This window comes from Panthera pardus, unplaced genomic scaffold (genome assembly GCF_024362965.1).
Source record: "Panthera pardus isolate Hobbes unplaced genomic scaffold, ASM2436296v1 HiC_scaffold_10, whole genome shotgun sequence".
NCBI classification, from domain to species: Eukaryota; Metazoa; Chordata; class Mammalia; order Carnivora; family Felidae; genus Panthera; species Panthera pardus.
Genome location: NW_026526655.1, coordinates 1158472 through 1174337, shown reverse-complemented (window position 1 = coordinate 1174337; position 15866 = coordinate 1158472). Strand labels below are relative to the sequence as shown.

General features: G+C 62.9%; 1 protein-coding gene across 2 annotated transcripts; it reads left to right on the top strand.

Moving 5' to 3' along the window:
• Positions 1-2487: 2487 nt before the first annotated feature.
• On the top strand, positions 2488-14784 carry CAPN10 (calpain 10). Of its 2 annotated transcripts, XM_053902823.1 has the most exons (12): positions 3241-3366; positions 5595-5726; positions 6874-7070; positions 7861-8078; positions 9647-9788; positions 10482-10648; positions 11007-11287; positions 11747-11949; positions 12094-12349; positions 13655-13854; positions 14073-14118; positions 14390-14784. In XM_053902823.1, exons 1-12 carry the CDS (start codon positions 3241-3243, stop codon positions 14417-14419), a joined length of 1998 nt encoding a protein of 665 aa, XP_053758798.1. In that variant the 3' UTR covers positions 14420-14784. The 2 variants fall into 2 exon arrangements, with proteins under 2 accessions (XP_053758796.1, XP_053758798.1); XM_053902821.1 differs by lacking the exons at positions 14073-14118; positions 14390-14784 and adding an exon at positions 4817-4869 and having other exon boundaries at positions 2488-3366; positions 12270-12349; positions 13655-13766.
• The last annotated feature ends 1082 nt before the right edge of the window (positions 14785-15866 follow it).

The following is a 15866-nucleotide window of genomic DNA, read 5'->3' as shown; positions in this document are numbered from 1 at the left end:
GCCTCCAGGCCCAGCCAACCTCCAGAGGACTTCGGTTCTGGCTAATATTTTGACTGCTATCTCCTCAGAGACCGTCAGCCAGAACCACCCACGGGGACGGCTGCCACATTCCTAATCCACAGAAACTGTGACATAATACATATCGGTTTAAGTTCCTAAGTTTTGAGGGTCGTCGGACACACAGCAGTGGATAATTAACAGAGGTCTCTGCACAAGGTCAGTTATGCTTCAACAAAAGATCCGATTCAAAATGTACTCAAACAATAAAACTGCATTTACAACCTATGACCAGAAATCCCAAAGTGGACCATTCTAGCACCAACAAGTTCAGGAGCTCAGGGACGTCAGCAGGGCCTTCATCCTTCTGCTCTGGAGTCTCCGTAACGCTGGCCTTTGTCTTCCGGCTTGTCCCGTGTGGTCACCAGCTGGCCGCAGCAGTTTCCGTTCCCACATTCCCACACACGGGCATCCGAGGCGGGTTACAGGAGAACATGCCATCGTGTGCCCTTGGGAAGCTTGGAGACAGCTCCGGCGTCCCCCCACAGGGCTGTTCCCCATGTCCCGTTGCCCTGAGTTGGGGCGCACACCCCTTTCTAACTTCTGACCCTGAGCCAGGGAGGGGTCCAGGCTCCCCGGACGACTTCAACAGCAAGTGAGCTGGCCTCCTGCCGGTGAGGCAGGGTCAGCCACACGGTGGATCCTGACAGGATGTGGCGCGTTGCCAGCCCAGGGCTGCAGCCTCGGCCCAGCTGTCACCAGCTGTCCCTTCCCCTGGGACACCTTGGCCTGCCCTCCCCCACCCTGGGTGAAGCGTGGGCAGGACACTGGCTTTAATCTCTGTGTCCACATGAGAATCCAGTGCCTGGTTGTTGCCCGCTGACCAGAAGAGCTGCGGGGGTTCGAAGAGACAACCCCCAACCCCAGCTGCGAAGCCAGGGAACATCCCTTGAAAAACAACAAGGACGGTCATCCAGGCACAAGTGTGAGCAAAGCCACGGAGCACAAACACTCCAGAGCAGTGATAACCCGGGGAGGGTGGAGGGGAGCAGGCAGGTTTCAGGTTCCACAGAACCCGTGAACACCCACAGGCTTGGGAAAGGAAACGGCTAGATGTGCACCGTCCGCGGGCTGGGAGGTGGTCAGTAGGGAGGCTGGTCCTGCCTGACGGCTGGGGGACCTTTACCTTCGTTCTCCTGTAACCTCCAAACAGCACTGTGACATAGGGTGGCATTCCCACCTGACAGGGACAACCCCGAGGCTCACACTTCAAATAACTAACTGTCTGTCGTAGGGCCTGTGGTTGTGGGAACTGGGGGTCATGAACTAGCTGCCTCCAGAACACCTTCTTGTCACACCCCTCAGGCTGCCTCCAACTCCTATTAATACTCCAGGAGCCACAGGCCCCACTCTGCATAGGGCTGCGGGTGGGCCCAAGCGGCAGAGGGGAACACGGGACACATGGGGTAACGGTGGTGCAGGAGCTGCGGCAGGCAGGCCTCGGACCCTCTCAGTACTGGCCACTCACCTGTCACTCCAGGCCTGGGCTAATGCCTTCCCAGCACCCCGTCTCCGGGCCACTTCTCTGGGCACAGGCCCACCCCTGGACGATGACACATCTGTAGGAGGCTGCCTGCTCTCCAGGCCTCACGAGCCAGGGTGAGTGACACAGCAAAGGCCGCTACGTAGAGTCCAGATCCTGGGCTGGCCTCGGTTCTGCCGCTAACCACCCCAATGTGTTACCTGGGGCGAGGAGTTGTCCGGCACCCTAGGGCAGGTAGGAAATCTGTCTCTTACTCCTTCAGGATCCCTACAAGAAGCAGAGCCCGGGGCCTTTACGGATTCCCTCCAGCTACCGCAGCCACCAGCCTGCCAAGGAGTCATTAGCATCTTCTGGGGGAGTTACTGCCACAGGGATGCTGAATGGTCGTGCCCTAAGTCCTAGCATCCCAGAGACAGGTGTTGGGCTATGTAGTTTTCTTCTAGAACAGCAACAGGAATATCCGAGGCCCCCCCAAATAGCCTGGCGGGTAGGGCTAACACAGTGTCACACTACCACCAGCAGCTGCCACTCATGCAGGCCCTTCTTGGCCTCTCAGAGGGAGGAGCTGCAGCTGTCAGAGGAACCTGGGGTAGAGGCTCCGGGACCAGGTTCGGTTTGTTCTCTGGCAGTAGGGACTTTCCACGTCTGCAGAAGGGCTTCAATCTGACCACCGTTCACGTCCAGGGGGCTGGGTAAAAGTCTGGGAATGCAAGATCTGACTAACCCTAGGAGGTGGCACAGAGCTGCCACGAGAAGGGCTCAGGCCGCCTTCTCCTCCCCTGCCCGACCCTCTGTGAAGGCGCCAGACACAGTGAAGCAGGCTTGGAGGGGCAGGCAGGCAGACAACAAGCCTCTGGCCGCTTTCCCTCCTTCCCGGGAATGGGGAAGTACAGGCATCTGCAGCAAAGGTGAATGCTTAGGCAGGTCCCTAAATCGCCGTCCTCGCCTCCCCGCAGCACCGAGCGGCCAGGAGCTATAACCGCACGTCCAGCAGGTCACTCACTGTCCAGACCACCAGGACCAGATGCCCGGTCATCTGCCGCAGTCCCATCCCCTGTCCCGCTCAGGATCCAGCGCGTCCGATCCCAGACGGCCTCGAGACAGCCTCCTAGGCCCGGAGGACCCCCGTCCCCCCTCACCGCGGGCCGGCTCGGTCCCGGGAGCACACCACCGCGCCCCACCGCTGCCCTCCCAAGCGAGCCGCGGCGCTCGCTTCCCGGATCCTTCCGCCAACAGGCGGCCCGACCTGCCGCCAAGCGCCGGGACGAGCGGCGCATTCTGGGAGGCGGTGCTGCATTCTGGGATCTGTAGTCCGCGGCCCGGACCTCGGCCCAAGAGGCCTCTCCGGTCCCTTAAGCCCCGAACGCCCGCGAGTCCAAGCGGCCCCGACGCCCCAGCCCGAGCTGCACCGGCCAGAGGACACGAAGCCCGTCAGCCTCCCGTGAGTCTCCGCCGGGCGAGTTCGCACACACCTCCCGGGGAAAGAAAAGTGCCGCCGGGCGATGGCACGGTCTCGCGAGAGCCGAGCTCGGGAGCCACGCCCCCGAGGGTGGGATACTGGGAATCCGTTTGGACTTCCGCCGCTCGAGTGCGATTGGGCCGCTGTGTCACGTGGCCCGGCGGTTACCGCGGCGACCGGACGGGCGCGCGCCGGGCCTCGCCCTCCTTCGGGCTGTCAATGGGAGCCCCGAGCGCCCAGGATGCGGGCGCCGGCCAGGGAGCTGTTCCGAGACGCCGACTTCCCCGCCTCGGACTCCTCACTGTTCTCCAGCTTCTCCACGCCGCTGGCCCAGTTCCGGGAGGACATCACGTGGAGGAGGCCCCAGGTGCGGCCCCCGGCGCGGCTCTCGAGCCGAGGGCCGGGCCCCGGGCGCTGCCTCCCGCGCGGTGCGCGGCGGGAGGGGTGGCCGCGTCTGCCGCGTCTGTCCCAGAAACGGGGGGGGGGGGTGGTCCGTCGGGAGGGAGCCCCTCGTAGCTCCGTGCCAGGTCCGTCCCGGGTGTGCGGGAGGACCAGCGCCTGGCCCGCGCCTGTGAGAACTTGGTTCCGGAGGAGGCTCGGGGCCCGGCGACAGGGCCCACAAACCCAGCCCCGCTTCTGCCCCGACGGGCGCCTGACCGCACTTAGCTTGTGGTGTGCACGGCCCTCCTGGCCGCCAGCGGGCCTGCCCCGTTACTTGTGTTTGCTGGTATCTGCTACGCCCGTGGTCTTCTGGAAGGGCCAGACTGAGCCTACGAAGCAAAGTTGTTTAGGGCTTCGTGCACCTGCATTTTCAGATGTAAACGCTTTAAGGTGGCAATTTGCGGGGATGCTCCGGCCCAGTGCTCTGTTGATAATCCTTAGAAACAGTGTATCTGCCCAGTAAGACTCCTCAGGTACGACCCTCCCCCGTCTGCACGGACACAGCCTGCATGGCCAGCAGCCCTCAAAGCCAGAGCAGCTTGGGTCTGGCGACTGAGGCATTTGGGCAACACGGAAAGTGCCCGTTTGGTGTGGAAGGACGGGACGGCCAAAACATGAAGAGCCTTACAGGCCATGCCAGTGGAATTCGGGTTAAAAATGGATTCTAGGCAACTTGGAAGGCCATTGGGGGTTTTAGCAGAGGAGCGATTTGAGTGGGTTTATGTTTGAAGAAGCTCACTTTTACTGCTGGCTGGGTGGGGGATTGACCCGCCAAGCAAGCAGGTGGCCATCTCAGTAGTGATGCTCCTGGTAGCATGGCCACCCCTAGGATGGCTTCAGAGTGGGTGGGTTTGAGACGTACTCTGGAGGGGGATTAACAGGTTTTACTGACCAACTGGAAGTGGAGGGTGAGGATAAAGCCAAGCTCAGGAATGACTTCTAGACTTCGAGACTGAGCACCTGGGTGATGTGCTAGGCGACACGGGGAGGTGGGGAAGAGCTAGGGATGGAACTCTCGGGTTGGGTTTTGCTCTCTCAGGAGCAAACAGAGCTGTCAGAGGCAGGTGGGCATGAGAGTCGGGCACTCAGGAAGTTCTGGGCTAGAGGTTCCCTCTGGGAATGGGCGCTGTCACAGGGCTCAGGGCCCTGAAGAGTGTCTCAGGAGAAAGTGGGGCTGGAGAAGAAGAGAGGGCTTGGAACTGAGCCCTGAGGGACCCTCACACTTCCGAGGGTGTCCAAGCAGGTGCCCTGGCAGGTAGCCGCGAGAAGCAGCAGGCAGTGAGGAAAAAGGACGAGCGGGGACACATGGAACCCTGGGAGCCAAGAGGGGACTGTGGGGAAGTGCAGGGACTCAGCCACTGTTCTGATGCCTGCAGGTGCCAGGAAAGATGAGAACAGAGAGATGCCTGCTGGATTTGACCACACAGAGGTGACAGGCTCAGAGGCTAGAGGGGCCTATGCTGAGGGAGGAGGAAGTGATGAGCAGCTGTTTCAAGAAGTCTGCCAGTGAAGGGAAGCCTCAAGGGGAGCTAATGCAGGGGGGATGGTCTGTTAGGATGGGGGTTCTCTCTCCGTCTTCTGCTGGTGGGATTCTGCCTCTAGGGGTGAAAGGGGGGGGTCATGGGAGGAACCCAGGCTCCGAAGACAAGAGGGGGTCAGGTCAGGTTGCTTCTGATGAAGCTTCTGGCAAGGTCATCAGCTCAGAGGGGCGCAGGCAAGAGGGGGGCAGTGTAGAAGTGTAGAGAAGAGGGAATAAAGTAGTCTGGGGAGTTGGCAATTAAGCCTTGGAGAGAAGGGTTTCGGTTTCCAGCAGTATGGAGGACCCATTTGAGATCTGCCAGTGTGGACTTAAGTGAAACCATTTTCTAGGCCAACAGTTAGCTGTTTGGAGAAGGGGGACGTGGGATCCATCCCGAGCTGGGGTTTTGCCACTTAACAAAGCTAGACAGAGAAGAGGACCCTAGAACCTAAGCCAGATGGGATGATGTGAAGCCAGGAGGGCTGACAGATGGAGGCCGCGGAGGCCAGCTGCTTCCCCTCCCCTCTTGGGCAATGCGGATGACCAGAAAAGCTCCTCCCCAGCGCCTGTCGCCTAGATCCCGTGTTCTTCGTTTTAAAGACTAGCCTTCAGACGAGGTGTACTCTTTATTTCAGGAGCTCTGTGCCACACCCCGGCTGTTTGCAGATAACCCACAGGAAGGACAGGTGAAGCAAGGGCTGCTGGGAGACTGCTGGCTGCTGTGCGCCTGTGCTGCCCTGCAGAAGAGCCGGCGCCTCCTGGACCAGGTACCTGCGTCCGAGCGTGTTTCTCTTCTGCTCTGTCTTCCTGTCTGCTGCACACAGGAAGGAAGCGGGAGGCAAGGCAGCCGAACCTCCTGTTCTACGGGGCTCTGCTGAGGTCGCCCAGCATGGCTGGTGGAAAGGGAGGGCTCTGCTCACAGGCCCCAGGGGCTCCAAGGCACAGACACCGTGTCCCCGTCTCACCAGGGCTCCCCGGTGCTTTCTGCCCTGCTCTGCCCTCCAACACCCTTGGAGGGATGCACAGATGAGCAGGCCAGCCCAGAGTAGGAATGCCCCGGGTTTGGAGTAAGTTTTCCTAGCTGGTTGTTGTTGTTGTTTTTTAAACAAGCTTTGAATGTAAATTGGCAAAAGGTGATTGAAATGGTTTCCGAGGCTGGGCGGCTAGCACAGGTGTAGGAGGGCTGCTCAGAGTGCTCCCCCAGGAGCACCACAGCTCTTTGTTTGGCTCGTCGCTAGAATGTTACTGATTGATGCAGCAAGGCTGACGGTGGTGACCCATCCAGAGCTCCTCCTGGGTCCCCAGGCCTTGCTAAGCACACCACAGTTGCTGGCATTTGTTCTCCGGGCCTCTCTGGCTTTGACCCTGGTTCATAAGTGAGAGCGCGAAAACCACTGCTTTCGTGTTTGTAGCCACTGAGGGGCAGAGCCAGGACCAGACAAGTGTGTCTGGGGCAAAGCCCACACCTGTGGGGTCACAACACCAGAGCCAGCAGTGGACGGGCTGGCCCGGATCCCGAGGCACCAGCCTCCAGCCGGGGGGTTGCTGTGCCCACGGTGACCTGCCGTCTGCCACCGGCTGTGCTGAAAATTGGGTCACTCGTGCCTGTAAAAGTCACGTTTGTTTTGGATTCAGGTCGAGTGCTTATTTGGGACAATAGGACATAAAGGTTGGCTTTAAGCTTCTGGAGACACTCGGCTCCCTCAGTGTGGCCCTAAGATGCGTCCATTGAAAAGTCGGTTAGCTTTCCGTGTGACGATTAGGTTTCCTGCAAGCGCTGCCGTCCGGGGAGGAGTAGGGGAGGGCCCTCGGCAGACCGGCAGGGTCCCCTGGAACGGCTCAATGAAGGTGCTTGGAGGGCGCTGCGTGCGTTGCCTCTCACGGTCTCCTTTTGCCTTTCCCTGTGCACGGTAGGTCATTCCTCCAGGACAGCCGAGCTGGCTCGACCAAACGTACCGCGGCTCCTTTACCTGTCGAGTTTGGCAGTTTGGACGCTGGGTGGAGGTGACCATAGATGACCGTCTGCCTTGTCTTGCAGGGAGACTCTGCTTCTCCCGGTGCCAGAGAGAGGATGTGTTCTGGCTTCCCTTACTGGAGAAGGTCTATGCCAAGTACGCGTGCCGGAGGCTGGAGGGTCGGGGTGGGCAGGGAGCCACAGCGGCCTGAGTCCGCCCCCGGGAAGCACGTCCCCGCTCTCCCTGGGCTGCAGTGTCCTCCTCCGTTCCAGGGACCTGACAGCCAGGCCGGCGTGGGGACTGACTTGTCCAGAGACAGAAACTCTGAGACTCGGCCTGTGGTTTGCCCCATCCCCGGCCCGCTCCCCCTTTCTCCGCACTCATCTCAGAGTCGGGCATGAAGGCATCGCCTCCAGAGGGAGAGGGTGTGCGTTTCCCTCCCCTGGAAATGGTGGGAGGTGGGAGGCCACCCAGGTCGCAGTGCTTGTTTAGCCTGGTGCTGCCTGAGGCCACGACCCTCACCCGGGGTCTGAATCGAAGAAGCCTCCTCTTAGGATGCATATATCAGCTTGCCCAGAGAGGCTGCACCGATAGGCCTTAGCCCTAAGGGAGCGAGGAAGGCCCGCAGTGATATTGGTGCGAGCGAGTCCCTCCATCCCCTGGCCAGTGTGGGGTTTGATCTCGAGAGGCAAGGAGTGGGTGTTCACAGGCTTGCGCCCCGCACCGCCTCGTGCTGATGTCTGCCCTGGAGGCGGCAGGGCATTGCTGGGCCGCTGTGCGTTACAGCCTTTGAGGGTCAGGTGATGCCTGGACTTGAGGAGAATGAGGCAGGAGTAAAGAGAAGCAATTGAAGTGGTGGGCGAGGTGATCTGGGGGTGTTGGGTGTGGGGATGGAAGGGGCAGGGTACCCGGGCCAGAGGCTCACTGGCTGCGGTTGTCTCCCTAGGGTCTATGGGTCCTATGAGCACCTGTGGGCCGGGCAGGTGGCGGATGCGCTGGTGGACCTCACTGGTGGCCTGGCGGAAAGGTGGAGCTTGAAGGACTTGGCAAGAACCGGCGGCCGACAGGACAGGCCTGGCGGCTCAGAGCACAGGACTTGTCGGCAGCTACTCAGCCTCAAGGACCGGTGCCTGATAAGCTGCTCGGTGCTCAGTTCCAGAGCAGGTGAGACGCAAGCGGGGGGCGGGGGGGGGGGTGGGCAGGGGAGAGGCCCGCACACACGTGCGTCTTCTTCTTGCGGCCCCATTGGGGCCGAGTGGAAAGCAAGACGTTTGTCCTTGAAAGCTGGTGTCTGGTGTGTGACTGTCCCCACCACCCGTCCTTCTCTGGAGGGAGGTGTCCCTTGCTCCCCGACTCACCGCTAGGGTGAGGCCGGACCCTGCGGGCGGCCGCCGTGTGGAGACTTCGTAGGAGATGGGTGGCGGCAGCATCTGGGGCCGGCTGGCGACCTGGCGGAGTCAGTACTGAGGCTCCCGCCTTGGTGGTCCTCGCACTCGTCAGAGAAAGTTTGTTGAAAGGAAAACAACACGCAAACAGAGCTCCTTTGACTTTTTCACGGACTTTAGTAGGTCTTTCCCACCAACACGTGTGTGTTTTGCATTTTGCACCGTATGCCATTTTCTCAGGTGCCATGTAAACTGTCAGTGTCAGTTCCGTTCGCAGATCTGCTGTGGTTTTCTTACTCTTTCCCTTAACCTCAGACCTTTAAGGTCTTTTCGGTTTCTCGCGTTATAGACGGCATTACTGAACATGTTCGTGTTTGAGAGCGTCCAGGATGAACTTCACTATGAAAGTCATAACGACCCCAGAATACGGACATTGAAATAAATGGACACGTGTGGACAATTCAGTTGCCCGGCCTGTGCGTGAGGGCTGGGTCTGCCCCCATGTGTGGGAAATGAGGGAAGCCCGCAGAAGCCTGTGCGTGACACAGCATTAGAACCTTCCCTGAGTCTTGGCATCGGCTGCCCCCAGGGTGGGTGGGGTCAGTTCTTGGCGCGCCAGGCTTTGCAGAAGCCCCTAGGCAAAGAGGGGGCTGCGGGAGGTCATCGGGATCCCCCTGGAGCGTCTCAGGACTGAGGACTGAGGCAGACCCCGAGAGTGGTGGCTATAGTGCCGTTGTAAATAAAGCTTTTCAAGACATTCCTGGGGTTTCTTCTCCTTTCTGGACTGCCACCCCCCTTCCCAGGTTGGAGTTCCTTCACTCTTCGGCCCCTCCTTTTGCACGTCTGTTTGTCCCAAGGGCTCTGGGCAAATGGGGTGGTTTCCTCTCTGGAGCCTCCGGTCTCCCCACCCCACACCACGTGTTTCCTCCAGCAGTACCTGCTGTGCGATGCCACCCGAGCCAGCCTCGCCGGGAGGTCACAGACCTGCCGCTGACAGTGCTGGTGGCGGCATCAGGGGCCCTGTGCCCCTTGTCGGCCGGCCGGCCATCCTCTCTCGTCCGCCCAGGCAAGGACCGAGCCACCGAGAAGGGAATGAGCTGCCGGGCCTGTGGCCGCAGAGCCAGAGTCCAGACCCGGGTCCTTCGCCGTGGCTCTGCCGTGGCGAAGGCCGCTCCTAAGCTCGCTTGTCCACAGGGTCGGGAAAGGAGCCCCACTGGTCCGTGGGGATCTGGGTGCTGGTGTGGCCACAGCAGTGTGGGCTGGAGCAGCCCGCGGGGAAGGAGACAGACCCGTGGGTCTGCTCGGTTTGGGGACTCCCTGCCCACATCCCAGCTGTGTCTCTCCCAGGTGCCAGGGAGTTGGGGGAGTTTCATGCCTTCATTGTGTCGGATCTGCGAGAGCTCCGGGGGCGGACTGGCCAGGCCATCCTGCTGCTGCGCATTCAGAACCCCTGGGGCCGGCGGTGCTGGCAGGGGCCCTGGAGAGAGGGGTGAGTATGGGTGAGGCCAGAACTATACTGCTGTCAGGCCGGGAGGGTGGGGCCCCGAGTGGCGACTCAGAGCTGTGTGTGTCACAACCGTGTGTGTCCCGGGCTCTGGTGCCGTGGCTCGTGGCAGACGATTCGTAGCTGGTCAGGACGGTGCATGGTTGGTCTCCAGCAAGGCCCTCCTGGCACCACCTCTGGTCCCCTGAGTCCTGTGCTCGGCCCCAGACAACCTTAGGAGGCCGGTGTCGTGCATGGTGCCGGGACCAAGGCAACCCTAGACCCTGGGGTCCTGTCTTGAGGGTGCCCACGGAATGGTAGGTGCCCCATCAGGCTGCGGGTGACAGGGACATGTGAGTGCTCAGCTTTCTGACCTTCACTGGTGCTGGGAACCTGGATTGAATGGGGGCGCTGGACCCGCTCCCCGTGGCCGGCCGTGACCGGTCAGCAGATCCGACACTTGCCCCCGAGCCCAGGCTGGTGGCAGCTCCACCTGAGTCGATCAAACACATCTCTCGTTCACCTGCTCGAGGACACTGCTCTGGGGAGATGTGTCTAGAGACAGGGGCCCTCGGGGAAGGACAGAGGTGACTGCGGAAGGCCAGCGTGGAGCCACCCGAGCTGGCAGGGCACAGGGCTCCTCGGTCAGTGTCGTCCACTCTCGGATGAGAGGCCCCTCTGAAGTGAAGTGTCTTCCAGGGGCGAAGGGTGGAGCCAGGTGGACCCGGCGGATGAGGCTACACTGCTGTCCCAGCTGCAGGAAGGGGAGTTCTGGGTGGAAGAGGAGGAGTTCCTCCAGGAGTTTGATGAGGTCACCGTGGGCTTCCCGATCACGGAGGCTGGCCACCTACAGAGCCTCTACTCAGGTAAGGGGAGGCCCGCACGCTGGGGGAAGCCCGTACCCTGGGGGAGGCCCGCACGCTCACCCTGGGGGAGGCCTGGGGGGGGGGGGGCGGCAAGCCGCATGGGCTCTGCCTTCGGAAGTCAGGGCTGAGCGGAGCCCGCGTCCCTCTGGGGGCCCCTGGGCACCAGCCTGGCTACAGGCCCCAATCTGCTTCCTTCAGTGCAGAGAGATGGTTCCACTTCCTCCCGTCCCTGGCAGCTCAAGGTGCTGGGAGACACGGGGTTCCCTCCTATAGGGTGCCGTGGCTGGTGTTGGTGAGAGTGGCAGGAAAGGTGGCATGGGAGCCCTTTCCTGGAGCCGATGCTTGGTTCTCCATCTAGAAAAGGAGCTGTGCCACACTCAGGAGCTACCCGGGGCCTGGGTCAAGGGGCAGTCTGCAGGAGGCTGTCGGAACAACAGCGGCTTTCCCAGCAACCCCAAATTCTGGCTGCGGGTCTCGGAACCAAGCGAGGTGTACGTTACCGTCCTGCAGAGACCCAGGGTGCGCACGGCAAACTGGGCAGGCCGGGCTCGGGCACCGTTGAGGGACGACCGTGCCTCATGGACCCCGGCCAGCCTCCTGGGCAAGGACTACCAGGCCGTGGGCCTGCATATCTGGAAGGTAATTCTACCTTGGTCCCGGCTCCCTGCTCAGGGCCTAGGGGCGCTAGGACAAGAGTGACACCGGTGACCGCCAGGAGCCTCAGGTGTCCCCCGCCTACCCCAGGGTCATACACCAGCTGGCGCTCCCACAGACCCAGCCCCGCCTAACCCAGCCGGCATCCGTCAGACAAAGGGAAACGAAAAGAAAAGCAGCCGGTGGCGGAACCGGCCGGAGGGACCAGGGCACAGCCCTGTCTCGGTCCTCCTCTGTTCTCCCCAGAGCGGGAGGGCTTGGAGGCTCACATCCGGGACAGAGCCACTGACCCCTGGGGCCGAGTGAGAGCCCTGGGTTGCTGGGCGCTTTGAGCCGTCCCCTGCCGTGCTGGGGCGGGGCCCACAGGTCTGGGCGGTTTCTTTGTGCTGGGTGAAGGCGGCAGGCCGGTCTCGGGACGTTGGCACACGGGCCCCCTCTCTGCAGGTGGAGAAGCGGCGGGTCAGCCTGCCCAGGGTCCTGTCCACGCCCCCTGTGGCTGGCACTGTGTGCCACGCCTACGACCGGGAGGTCCACCTCCGCTGTGAACTCGGCCCAGGCTACTACCTGGCCGTCCCCAGCACCTTCCTGAAGGACGTGCCGGGGCAGTTTCTGCTCCGGGTCTTTTCCAGTGGGAGAGTCTCCCTCAGGTGAGAGGGGCAAGTGGGGTCTCCAGGCCGCGCTCCCTCGAGGGCCTCAGCGGAGGAAGGGGGAGCGGCCCGGGCAGCTTGCTGGCGGTCCGTGTGCGTCTGTGGCCCATGACAGCCGGGTCCTCCTGTGTCTCCCCCGGGCAGTGCCATCAAGCCGGCGACCACGAGCCCTGCCTCTGGGGAGGCCCTGCCCGCAGGGGAGTGGGAGACCGTGCAGCTGCGGGGCTCTTGGAGAATCGGCCAGACGGCGGGGGGCAGCAGGAACTTCGCCTCCTACCCTACCAACCCTTGCTTCCCCCTCTCGGTCCCTGAGGGCGCAGGGCCCCGCTGCATCCGAATCACTCTGCGCCAACACTGCCGTGACAGCGAGTGCCACCCCATCGGCTTCCACGTCTTCCAGGCAAGCCCTTCCTGTCCCCGGGGGTAGGCGGGCACAGGGCAGGCCTCGGGGGGCCTGGTCCACACAGGCGGCCAGGCCGGACAGAGAGGCCTGGACGCGGTCACGTGGGCACAGCCAGGCCGGCTGGTCCCATACAAGATCCATTTCTGGGTTTCGTGAAGTCTGTAATTCAATGGGGTCATAGGTCAGCTTAGAACCCTGGCTCAGAACAAGCGTCACGAGGTCAGGTCTGCTCCCTAGAACCACGCCTCCCGCCCAGGAGACCCGACAGCGTGCCCCAGGAAAGGTGGTCCGCCAGGAGCCGCCCCGAAGCCATGACGCAGTTCATGGCACAGGTTCGCGGGGAAGAACAGGAAAGGGAGCCCACCTGCCCACAGAGCCGGCGTGAGGGCCTGGCAGACAGATGCCCCCGATCGCAGTTGCTTAGGTGATTCTCAGAGCAGAGAGCTGTCCCCCCGCAGGAGGAGAGGAAGCTGTGTTGAGGCCGGAGTAGGGCCAGCACGTCACAAACACCACCCCAAACCTCCCAAACCTCCCTCCACCTCAGTCTGCCCGCCCTGTGTTGTAACGCAGCCGGGACAAGCCCAGCAGACCTGTAGTTGGAGGAAGGGGGACAAGTGCGGTGCCGGAGGTCAGAGGTCGTAAGCCCAGACTCCACGGGGATGAAGTGGCTCCCAGCTCACATTTGTGCCCCTCCTGGGGGCCCCGCTTCATGCTGGGTGCCGAGGAGGGCATGGGCCAGGAGGGCAGCCTGGAGCCGTGCCCTGGGCGCCGTTGTGGGGTGGGCACACAGAGCCCGGGGTGCAGATGATGTGAAGGAAGGGTGGGAATTTCTCTGGTTGAGCAGCTTCTGTACGCTTGGGAGGACACTGTGCTCCCCAAGAGCTGAGGGCTCATTCTGGAGCTTCGCTGCCCCCGGGCTGCCAGCTGGGGCACCCAGGAGCTTCGATACAAGTGCCAGTGCCAGGAGCCGGTCAGACGACCCTCAGGACAGAGGCCTGGGCAGTGGTGGTCGTGGCGGTCCCCCACGCCTGATGGGGCCGCCCGCCTGACAAGGGCGGTGGGGCCTCGGTGAGTGTGAGCCCAGCTTCTCCGGCTTGGTGGCCCTTCCTCCCTGGAAAAGGGAGTGTGATGTGGGAGACGTCACTGTGAGATCCGGGCAGACTGCACCGGGCGCCTCCCCACCCTGGACACCCCGGCCTCGGAAAGGGAGTGCGGTACCGAGACTGGGAAGGACTTGGTGGCCGTGGCGGCCCAGCGGACAGCCCCACCCCCCGACCCCGTCTGAGCCCACGCCTCCGCCAGGTTCCGGTGGATGGCGGGAGCCAGGGTGCGTCCCGCCTGCTGCTCCAGGACCCTCTGCTAAGCTGTGTGCCACACTGCTACGCCCAGGAAGTGAGCCGGCTCTGCCACCTGTCGGCGGGGACCTACAGGATTGTGCCCTCCACCTACCTGCCAGACACAGAAGGGGCCTTCACGGTGACCATCGCCACCAGAATAGACAGGTGGGGCTCCGGGGCTGGGGGTGGCCCTCGGTGTCTTAGTATTCACCTGCCTGTTCTCTCCCGCCTGCCCTGCTTGCCCCAGCGCTTGTCTGTCCCCGCAGAGCAGCAGCGGGCAGGGCGTGAGCCTTGGGACCCCTCCTTGCCTGGGAGTCTGTGGGGGGAGCGTGGCTGCTCTCGAGCTGGGGGCCAGGAGGCCGACCGTGTCTTCTCTCCCGCAGGCGCTCCATTCACAGCCAGGAAAGGCTGGGGCAGCTTCTCCAGGAGGTACGTGTGGGGCCTAGGGCAGAGGGCCACCCCGTTACTCTGCCTTGGGGCCGCCTGGCGCCCTGGGGTCTGAATTACCCCAGCTTCCTCCCAGAGGCCAGGCTGCAGGCCAGGCTGTGCCCGGGGACACCGGCACACCGGTGTGTGAACATGGGGGCCACCAGGCAGAGCCCCTCAGCAACCAAGAGCCCGGGGCTGCAGTCCCAGCCCCTGGCAGTGCTGCTCGGAGGAGGGCGGCCCTGCCCAGACCTCGCCGTCTCTTGTCCTGCAGGCCTCCTTCATGGCAGTTATGAAAACCTAACTGGGTGACCCCCGTGTCGGCTCCGGTGACTGGGGGGTGAGAGGCCCCCTCCCACGGTGCCACCAGCCTCCATGCTGTGGCTCACAGCCCCGAGTCGGACGGCTGCACGTGCCCGCGGGTCCTGCAGGGAGGTGGCCGTGGGGCGAAGCAGGTGCCTCGGAAAAGCAAAAACCGCTGCATCGGGCGTCCTTGTTCCATGGCACTGAGGCCGGAGAGCCTCCCAGAGACCCTCGACGGCATCTGTCCCCGGCTCCGGAGAGAGGCCTCACAGGGGACAAGAGCGTAGCAGGACAAATCTTGTTTAGAACCGGTTATACGGCAGACGTTTTTAGGAAGAAACTTTATGAATAAACGTGAGTACTGAACAGTTTGCGGAGCCTCGTCTCGGGGACCCGCAGGCCAAGTCCGCTCTCCCTGAGGAGCAGGGGAAGGCCCGGGCCCTGCGCTCCCTCGGGGCCCTGCTGGCCTGTGAGACGGGCAGGCTGCTTGAGGACGCAGTGGGTGGTGGGAGCCTGGAGGGTCGTGGAGGGGCCGTGGGCGCCCGCCCCGTGACGGGAGCAGGAGGGAGCAGCCCAGGGCAGCACCTTGGTGCCGGTCACGTCGTCCGCCCTGTCCCCTGCTGGGCCTTACCCCACCTGGGCGTCCAGAGGGACTCTCGCCCTCCGCCTCCCTTCCGTTTGGAGGTGCCAGATGCAGTCGTTTGCTCTTGACGTGGGAGGAGGCGTCCCCGGGGGCCCTGGGCCTCTGACCGGTTGGACGCAGTCAGCCCTGGTCTCGGCCGGGCCTCTCTCCCCACCCCCGCCGCTTCCCTGACTGGCCAGCGCCGTGGCGTCGCCGTCCTCACCTTCCAAAGGAGGGCTGGGGGCCGCGACACAGGCCCGAGGAAGACCTCGCTGCCCCACGCCCCTTCACGTGTGAGCAAGACCCCTCGCAGTGACCAGTTCTCTGGGGTCGAGTGGAGGACGGAGGAGGGGCTCCAGCATCTGGAGGTGCCACGGATGGAGAGGCAGCCCGGCAGAGGCGGCCAGACACCAGCCGGGCTTCCAGGACGTGGCTGGGCCGGTGGGGCACAGGCCGTGGCCCCCGCACCGGAGGAGGCTCGCGCCCTCCTGGCCGCCAGCCCCCTGGGCCTGCGCCAGCTTGTGGTTCCTTCGCATGGTTCCTTCGTGGGAGGCAGAGCTGAAGGAGACCTCACCCCCAGGGCATCCTCAACAGGCAGGCAGGCCCGGCTGTCCTGGGCATGGCCACCTCCCTCTGACCGAGTGAGCTCCAGAAGTAGCTTGTGTTCTCTGGGCTTCGATGTCCTTGCTGAACACGTGTCCGAGCCCTGGCCATACTCAGTGTGCCCCCATGTCTGCCCTGGAGTCCTTGGCCTGGAAGGGCCTGTGGGGTGGGCACCAGCGGGGCTCATTCTGCTGAGGACAAGAGTGACCGAAAGAGGGCTCTT